We start from the raw sequence: 10,562 nt of genomic DNA on the forward strand, positions 1-10,562 counted from the left end.
AGTCAAAATGGCCCTAGACTTTGTTCATTTATAACCAGCACTCAAAAAAAAAAGTCCTGAGTTGGTGGAAGAAGTAACTTTTTTCTGTTTTTCAGACCATTCATAAAACATAAATTTTTACTGAGTGAATTAATTAAACTGCAGCGCTCGTTTATTTTTGCATACACTTTAAGATGGTTATTGCGAAACTATAAAATTTAAAGGGTTCAGTAGTATTCTTTAAAAAACGTTTTACTTTCGTAAAAATATTAACTTTACTTTCCTCTCCTTTCAGCCTGAAGAACTAGACAGCGACATAAAGCATGGCTCGGATCAGGCCAACTTCACAGACTTCGTGCCAAACTCCCTCAACATCCCCACCATCTCTCGCATCCTCTCCGGTTCCAACGGACGCAAGGAAGACATCCCCGACGTCCTCCTCAGGACCGTCACCGCCAAACCTCAACACACCGAGAAAACCTCCAAGAGTGACGTCTACGTCACCAAAGAGGGTGTCACTCTCAGCGACGCCAACAGAGACAGCTCCACTGAAGGATCAGTCCTTGCCGTCCTGGACCCTGAAATGAACAACCTAGATAGACCTCTAATCGTCGACCAAAATGGAGAAACAAATACTAGAAGAAACCTTCAATACTCGACTAATAAAGATAGAAATGAGAGTAGAAACGACGAATTTACACCAGCGACGACAGTGCATTTCGATCTCAAAGATCCAGAAATGTCCACTGAAAGATACCATAATCTAGCAAATGTCAATTTGGATAAGAAGAATCTGAAGCAGGACTCCAAGAATGGACCAGTGCAGAGAGCAGGAGTCACCTGGCCTTTCGCCTGGAACGTACATATTTATTTAGCGACAGTTATTTTTACAATCCTAGCCGTATTCTCTATATTTAAGATCATATGTTATAATAAGTTCACGCACCTCTTCACCCAGTACTACTTTATTATACTACACTTAATCTTAGTGTTTGTATGTCTAATGAGGATATTCTATATGTGTTACGATCCCTATAATATCAACAATTCATTGCCAGTTTTTCTTAGTGAGATCCTGCTACATGTCCCAGAAATATTCCTCAGCATTGCATTCGCATGCACCATCCTGTTCCTATTAACAAATAGCATCAACTTTAAGAACACTTGCTGTTCTTTCCTGTTCCGTTCGAGAACAATCATCATCGGGGGTGGTCTTCATCTCCTCTCGTGTCTGATGTTGCATATCTTTGAAAATAGTAATACAATTTATAGGACTCCGCAGGGAGTAGAAAAAAGGGTATTAGGTCTAACTTGTCAAATAATATTTATCATGGCATGCTTGACACTAGGTCTGTGCTATCTCTATGTATATAAAATGCTCAAGTCGATTCTTCAAAAGAAAAGCCATACATATATACATGGTTTCCAGAATTTGTACCAGGCTATTCATATAAATCTGGCGACGGCATTGCTGTTCGTTCTAATGGCCACACTTCAAATATACGGTATATTTGGAATAAGCCAAGTCAACATGACTAAATTCAACTGGCTTCAATGGGGCTACCAATTCTCCTTACGTCTTATTGAGATTTGCATCGTAGCCCTTATCTCCTGGGTCATAAGCCTCAAAGTTGGCATCGTGGCTTCTCTACAGCATGAGAAGGCTGATGGGCAGAAAATATCTGGTTTGGGCTTATTCCCCTGCACGGCTGGGTCTAGCAACGAGCAGTTCGAATCAGACTATCCCGCCATTTGTAATACCAATACGAATCTACATACGTATACTTTAAGAACTGGCAAGCCAATCTATGAATCAGCCGGTCATCATCCGAACATGCCCGATCCTTGCTGCGGAGGACCGCCAATGGAACACCCAAGGTTTCTGAATACTATTGGGGGCCCTTGCGACAATAATTCCGGAACCGAGAACTATTCCGGGCACAGTTCCATAGCCAACGCTGGCCATAGTAGCTCAACGGAATCTAGTAACGCTACGTCCAGCCAAGGTGTGACCAATCATTTGATCAAACACCATCCAAACATGGCCGGTTACAATGGCATAGAATCTGCGTCCGACGACCACTATTCCAACTGCGACCCAGCCATCCAGTCTTTACAAGGAGATGACCCGTTAGACCACGAATACAACGTCATACAGTACGGGAGTAACAGCGACTTCATTCGTGACATCAAAAACCAGAATTACAACGGGGGTTCAAACAGAAGTTCGCACAACTTCAAACACATGTCGTACGATAGGGTATCCTCTAGAACGAACAGCAATCCTCGGAAGAAGCATAGAGCGAAGAACAAGAACGTCCAGAACTGCATGACTATGGGTTACGACGCGTCAATGGGCCATCATTACCATCAGCCCCATATGCCTGATGAATACGGGAATTACAACACAGAGAATGCGTCCTACCACGCCTCTGGCATCCAGACTCTGAACCCTAACAGGAGTTACGGGGAAGGTTGCCAAAGGAGTTCCCAACGACGGAATTCGCCATCCACTTCCGCCGCTAACTCCAGCGGGAGTCAGAAGAGGGGGAAGAACAACGGATTCCCTGATAGGCCTAAGTCCACAGACTTGTACGGGTTTTCCGAAGACCCTAACGAGAGAAGCTACCCTTGCGCGTTAGCTCCTCAACCGGCGCCGCGGAATTGCGGGTACGAAGCCTCATACTCCCAGCCTCAGGACGAGGTCAGCCCGCACGCAGCGGACGGGAACAGCATGCTGGTAGCTCAGGACGGCTTCGTGAGGTTCCGGCCTTTAGAAGACGGTCCCTCGCAAACTTGATTCACCATCAATCTGCCGCTGGCAGAGAACCTTAGCTTCTGATGAATAAAGGCTGATTTTGAACGCTGTTCTTTTTCTGAGCTGCCGAGCCTCGAGTCTTTGACTCTCCGATCATGTAAATTGTAAATGATTTAGGTTTAATGCGGTATTATTTAAGTATCATTCACGGCCTCATGTACATACGCGTTTTTTTTTTAAGTTTACGGCCTTTTTTTATAAGAAATCGTGATTTTTATGACCCTGTGACGAACTAGCGATAGTTTTACTATTTTTGCATTTATCTTGATGAGGAAAAGTCTCGAGAAAAAATACTTTTCCTGCAAGTATAAATGAGAACAGAGCGACTTTTTATCGAAGTTTTGCCAACAGTAAAGCCTAATTATAAATTGATTTCTAAAGGAAACTTTTCTATACAAGATGAAAACATGAACATTTTCTATGACCCCGTTCGTGTATACCTCGCAAGGTTTAGGGGTAATTGAAATATCAAAAAAAAATCGCAATTTAACGATTTTTAGAATCAGCTCCTGACTATTTGGGATATTTTATATGACCTAGGTTCGACTGAAAATTCAGTAACATTGACCCCCCTGGATTGCCATTTTTATAGGTTTAGAGCCGTTAAGGTATGTGTATAATACCCACTTAGTTGTAAGTTAACGACAATTTTAACTATATGTGATATCGTTATAAACATTTTGTTTCAAACAAATCTGTCCATAGATAAGGAATCCGGGCGACATATTTAATGTTAAAAAAACGTTTATATGTTAGCTGGTACAATCATGTCCATATTTGCTGTCCAAGTAATTTAATCATGAATAAATTTTATATATTATATGTTTTGTTACGTCCGTTCAATTATGTTCAATTTAATCAACATGGATATGAACTGCTAGTTCATAATTAGTTACAAATATTTTTTCAATCATCCTACAAAGTTAATCAGATTTTTTTTATTCAATTCTTTGTTGATTAAAATATTATCCCCAATTGTGAATAATTTGTGTCTAAATACCAATTGTAGAGCAGTAATTGAATGTCCTATAAAAGTGTTACCACTTTAGTATCTTCGTATATTTAGATCCACGGCAAATAGAAAAAAAATGATTTTTGTGAAATAGCATTTTGCCTAGTCAGCACGACAGAACTACCATATTATAATATGCTGCCATTTTTAATTACACCTACATTCGACACGCACTAAGTTATATAGCAACGGTATTGCTATTCGCTATGCGTAAAGGGCTCAATTTGACATGTGTCAACTATATAAAAAAAAAAAAAAAACATGTATCTCATAGCCGCCAGGCGGCGCCACAATCGTGCGCATGGCTAATAGAGTTAAGCTCTCTTTTTAACTGAATGTGGAAAAATGAGAGACATGTAATTGCGGTATAATATAGTGGGTATCGAATATAGGAACTCTAGGATATCAGAATATACTATAAGGAGTTGATACACGAACACAAAACTATATGTAGATTTGTTATCTACAATAAATGTATGTTGAACATAAATATTATACAATTAACTTGATGTTGGCACTATAAATAGATAGGTAAAATTAAAATAATTGTAAAAATTAGAAAAATACTAAAGAATATTTATAATCGGTACCATCATTCTACGTTTTGTGGTGTTCGTATGTGGCGATACTTAACCGTGCTCATATAATATAATTCCTATGTATATAGATCTTAAATAAGTATCACAGAGGGAATATTTCAGTCAGTTACTTGACTTGGTATCGGCGCCCTAAAGTATCCACTAGTATGGCGACGTCGGTACATATTCTAAAGTCCACACACACCAAAAATTGTTACTTCATTTTCGAATAAATAGTGAAGGAAATAATGTCGAATATATTTTGTTTTGTATGTAAACAAAAGAAATGCAACCCTGTTTCAATTGAAAATGGTCCTAATTACAATGAAGCAATTAGTACTGCTGATTGAGCCGTGGGCCTCACAAGCTTAAGTCGAAGCACTTACTGTACAAGCGTCAAAAGTAGCGGATCAAATAACGCTTCATAAGTATCTACCATTCTGTAACAGCTTAACAAAAAGTGATGTCTTTAATATATAACAACTAAGACTGTAAAAGATATACTTTTGAACTGGAATTTTAGAAATTCATCTATTTTTGGAAAAGTTGTCCGGAATATCAGACACTTTTGGCGCGTTATTTCATCCGCTACTTTTGATTCTGACTGTACACATCCAAGCAGTATGAAACAACCAAATTCACACAATAATTCTGCATAGTAAAAATTACTAAATATTTTGAGAAAAAGATGAGAATATCAAATTATATTTGTGCATGTTGCGGAAAGCTTCCCAAAAGTTAGCAAATTTGGCTTAAATATTTGGGATCATCATAAAATTTTTGTAAATCGATAATTTCGGTCTCCACACAAAGTAGTAGTTTTGTTTTTTTTTTTTTTAAAGTGTGAGAAGAGTCCGAAATTTTTCAAGTTGGAACGTAATTTTTGGAACTGTCTAAATTAGATCAAATGGGAAGTTCCGAGACCCTTTTTGGATCCTTTATGAAGATTATTCTCTAAATGTGTTTTTGTTAGTTCAAGTATGCTGACTAAATAATTCTTTTGTGCAAGTATGGCGTGGCTACACGCCTGCCGCGAATGCCACTTATTTTATTATTTTTATCTTAAGCCTGTAAATATTACGGGATACTATGAAGTACCCTTTATAGAACCATCGCGTTCAGTTTGTTGTAAATTTATATAATTTTTTTTAATATTTCCAAGACTGTACTTTATCATTTAACAAAATGACAACTGACATATTACTATGTATAAATAAATAAAAACGGTATTGCATTTGTTTGTTTTATTTACTAAATATTTTGATGGAAGATATTGTTTATTTTTCCCCAGTTGTTCCCAGTGGGAATAATCCGAATATTTGGAGGATACAGATGATTCCTACCTATTTGTTACCACTGGTGACAACTGGGGAAATACATAAATGCCCCTATGCAATATGACGAATCATACGCAACAGTCCATTTGATTTACTTACTAATTTCCGACACGAAATTAGATTGCACGTTAGATTTCAGAAATCAGTCAATCAAAAGAAGAAAGAATCAGTCTGACTAACTTTAATCGTAAATCGTAATGTAACTTCGTTCTATTCTCGACTAATCGTAAACTCGATTGGGTATTGGCAATTTTTATCTAAAACCCCTGAATTATAGTTTCGCCATGTCCGTCTGTCCGTCCGTCCTCGGCTTTGCTCCGTGATCGTTAGTGCTAGAAAGCTGCGATTTGGCATGGATAGGTACATAAGTCATGCATGGCAACAGAACGGTAAAATAAAAACTTAAAACTTTTTTTAGTTTTTTTTTTATTTGACCCAATAGTGTGGGGTATCGTTGGATAGGTCTTTTAAAACATTTTTTGATAAAGTTAATATTTTAGGAAATAATCGCTTCGAAAAAAATGACGCCCCCTAACTTTTGAACAAATGGGTCCAAAAAATATGAAAAAAATCGGAAAACAAAAGCTTAGTCATTACTTTAAATCAAAACTATAGCGAACATGAACATATTGCAAAAATCCTCTGTTAGTAAAAAGATGTAATAAGTACTCCCTTATGCTTGTAATGTAATACTTACTAATTAATAGCCCTCGTTTGGCCTGTTCTGACAGAATGTAATAACGAAACCCTACACTGAGCATGGCCCGAAATGCTCTTGGCCCATTTTTTTGTTCATTATCACTTTTTATCGTACCCCCGAAAGTCTGAAAGATAAGGGGAAACCACCTAATATAGATGCAGGTGTTACCACACCTAATATAGATGCAGGGGAGAGGGAAATGCATTTTAAAAATAGTAATCATGCATATAAACAAATGAACCAATCGCAATGCAGCTAAAATTCATAATTGGAAGGTTGGCACCGTTGGCAGACGGTCTGAGTGCTTTCCGGTGTAGCGGCAAACGTCAAAAGTGGCGCTAACAGCATCCTATGATGCCGACGTTTCCGATTAAGGGGAAGTGCGAAATTATTACAGATTTTAGAAGACAATAAAAATGACATTATGATGTTACGAGTAACAAAGTATCAGCTACCTACGATGAATCAACGATTTTTCTAAAAAAATTGCACTGTCCTATTTATAAACGATTTTTAATCAGCAATCTGTAAATACATTTGAAAGATATCGTGTGTTGTGTTGTGTGTGTGTGTCGCTTCCGGGTGAGAAAAGATTAGTATAGATTGCATTAAGAGACAAAAAATACCTAATTGACCCACAAATGGTCTCGCCGGAAGATCAGCGCTGACTTTTGGGTTAGCATTAGTGAAAACGGTATTTTTTCGTTCTTTGTTAATTACTTCATTTCTAATTAGGCAATCTAATAATACGAAGTCGTTATCTGAAAACACAACTGAGTCCTACATTTAGAGTATAAAATAAATGTTGTTATACTTTTGTATGTCATAGTTTATCACGAATAAATGCTATGATTTCTGATTTCTAATTATGTTTAAAAACTATGAACAGCAATATCAGTATTAATTAAATCTAATTAAAGGAGGAGAACAGATACGACCACAGAACAGATATTATTTACGATGCTTTTAATTAGCAGAAACTGTTGGCAGGAAGTTTCTGGACAAAACGCACAGTTGAGGACTGCCAACCATCTAAGTGGTGAAGATAGAAATGTGGTCGCGTAGAGCGATGGTAGAAAGCGGCAGAGGTTAACCCGAACGTTGAAGCATTCCCCGTTATACATGCGATAGAAAATGCAGAGCGAGGTTACACCTCTTAGCAGCAGCAATTTCTTTTTGACGTGAAGCTGGTACTGGGGTCTGCCCACAAATAAGAAAAGTACATATTCCATAGCCGTACTTATTATAGTATTTACTTTTAGGTATTTAAAATAAACGTAAACATACATTTTGTACATTTTCGGGTAGTTATAACATTTATTGGTTAACCAGCCAAATACAAAACCTCCTGGAACTGAACGACCTGACTTTAACCGACTTTGATCGACTTTGACTTTGATCGTGTAAATGTTCCATCTACCCTCAACTGAGTCATTTGAGGGAAGATTTTGTTTACGTTTATTTAAATACCTAAAAGTGCAGACTATAGTAATAAATTAACAGTAAAACTTTTTCTACTGCTTCTCCTTAATAGTTACGTCGCCAGTCACATTACCTAGTATTAATATTAACTCTACTGGATTAAATCCGACCCAGAGTTATTGCACAAAAGGTCACAACCGACACGTTTTGCCTAACCACATATGCCATTACACAGTAAGAATGAACTCTCGACTTACTTTTATGAATCTTTTATCAAGATCTGTTTTTAGAATTGAGTGATTCAATTTGTAACAGTATATATGTCACCGTAAAATTGTAAACACTCGTCAGTTTATAATCTTGCTAGTTAAGTTATAAACTGACGGTAGTTAGATTACAAGCTAACCTAACCTACGTTAGATTATAAACTAACAGGTGCACAATCTGACGGTGTCATATATATACAAGTATTTAATACTAACTAAGTCACAAGTCTGCAGACGAAAAAGTGAATAAACAGTTTAAATAAATAAATATCAAGGGACAATTTTACACAGATCGACCTAGTCCGCAGTAAACTCAATAAGGCTTGTGTTGTGAGTACTAGACGATATAATATATACTTACTTTATAAATTCGGATTACGGATTCGATTTTCAGAGAAATTGTCACTTGTTTTGAAAGTATTTTCTGGAGAAAATTGATTTCGTCTAACTTTCTAACAAAAGTGTAGTTTATTAAAGTTGAAGTACAGGATATGTGTAATACAAAATTACCATTTTTAGCAGTCCAAACTTTACGAAACTTACAAAGAGCTTTAAAATCAATGCTTTGCGCGAGTTTACCTAAACGTCCATCAGAAAAAAAATCATTACTAATTAAGTGAGTCTGTTTTCAAAAAAATGATTTATTAAAATGAAAGACAACACGACGTGCTAATAGAAACCAGGACTTGTTATTTCTAATAAATATCAAAAGTTGTACAATTTCATCGACTATATCTATTATTTTAGCGCCTAAAATTGATAACAGCCTATTTAAAATTTTGTCATTGGATAGTTGCATCTAAATAATATCAAGAGACAAACAATTTTTTTTATATACCACGTCGGTAGCAAATAAGCATACGGCCCGCCTGATGGTAAACAGCCACCGTAGCATGGACGCCTGCAATTCCAGAGATCAAAGACTTGCGCGTTGCCGATCCTTTCAAAACCTGTACACTCCTTTATTGAAGCTTCCAATACTGTAGACCCTCGGGAAAACCTCGGCAGGGAGCTCTTATCACAGCTGGAGCGTCTACGGGAGGAAATTTCTCTTAAGCCGTACAGTGCGCGATCATTTAGGTTCTAGAGTATGATGAGAATGAACGACGGCGAGCGGTGCGGTGATAGAAAGTGGCTGTTGGCATTATGTCAAACAATTATTCAGATCAAAGCCCATTGTCGAAGCCCATTGTAGAACATACACAAGGAGGCAAAGGCTCTCCTTGGACATAAAGGTTCACCGCCTGTGACTTTGCGATCGTCGACGATTCGTACAACGCGCCTTTGAACTGAGTCGAAGGGTAGCTGGCAAATAAAAGGTTTTCTATCAGTACCGTAACTTTATTTCCTTTCATTGTTTTTATAACTGCACATAGGCAGCCATATTGGCGACGCCACATCTGTTGAAGCCCCTCCTTACCCTAAAAATAATAAAGACGGTAATTTTACTTAAATCTTACTTTCCTATTACTAACCAATCAAATCTAAACCTTATATTCAAACTATAGGGTCGATTGCTAGTTTTATTTTTGTCTTTTACGAGTATCCTGTTATCATGTTTCTCAATGCAACTGTGTTATTGTTAAACATTGTCATAATAAGTGCTTGTTTATTGCGTAACTTGTATTGTTTTTTAAGTTAGCTATTTATAAGTTGTCTTTAAGTGAAATTTGTGCAATTTCTTAGACAATAAAGATTCTTTAAACCGAAACATTTTCGTTGCTAATTTGCTTCTGAATTGATGGTGAGCCCATAAGATTATAAATCTGTAATTTGTGTATGTGGATATTGTCAAAATTTTTAAATAAAGGTGGATTGTCAAAGAAAACTTTAGCTACAGTAAATTTACTGTCATCTTTAGACACATGATTAAATCTTTTAGAACGCCATTTGACTTTGAACCTTATCCTTTCACTGATATGTGTTAAATTTGTTAAGAGCAATTCCTAGCTGAGCTAGGAACTATTCAAATCTCGAATTTTTGAAGCTATGTTGCTGTCGCGCTGCGGTAGGCGGGAGTGCGTGCGTGCAATAAGGACAACTGCAGCATGGACTAAAATTCCCACGCAAAAAACTCTAAAATCGAGGTTTCGCTCTTGATTGTTTCCTTCTCCAAAACGCATCCAATCATTATGAAATTTTGGAAACTGCAAGAGGAATAAATAATCTATGCCGCTATTTTATGATTTTCTGGATATTTGTTGTCATATTTGTATACTCCAAAAAAGCAAACCATTGCGGCCCAGATATTGATGATATGGAACTTATTTGAAAAAATCATTGCTCTAAGTTAAAAATCCAGGGAGAAACAGTCGAGAGCGTTTGTATGGAAAAATCGTAACTAGTAATTCCTCTTAAATATCAAAAAGTGGCGCCATCTAATAGATCAAAGGCCAAAGGTATAGCGGCATCGTTTTGAGCGATGGCGCCACAACCTTTGGCCTATGCCC

General features: G+C 37.1%; 1 protein-coding gene across 1 annotated transcript in view; it reads left to right on the forward strand.

Annotated features, from left to right (window-relative positions):
• LOC133530606 (uncharacterized) overlaps nucleotides 1-5,621 on the forward strand; it is a 60,125-nt gene extending 54,504 nt beyond the window's left edge. The window contains exon 6 of the mRNA XM_061868591.1: nucleotides 275-5,621. Within this exon, the coding sequence (XP_061724575.1) occupies nucleotides 275-2,779 (2,505 nt within the window). The 3' untranslated portion in view covers nucleotides 2,780-5,621. The remainder of the gene's footprint in view (nucleotides 1-274) is intronic.
• The last annotated feature ends 4,941 nt before the right edge of the window (nucleotides 5,622-10,562 follow it).

Source organism: Cydia pomonella, chromosome 23 (assembly GCF_033807575.1).
Source record: "Cydia pomonella isolate Wapato2018A chromosome 23, ilCydPomo1, whole genome shotgun sequence".
Lineage (NCBI taxonomy): Eukaryota > Metazoa > Arthropoda > Insecta > Lepidoptera > Tortricidae > Cydia > Cydia pomonella.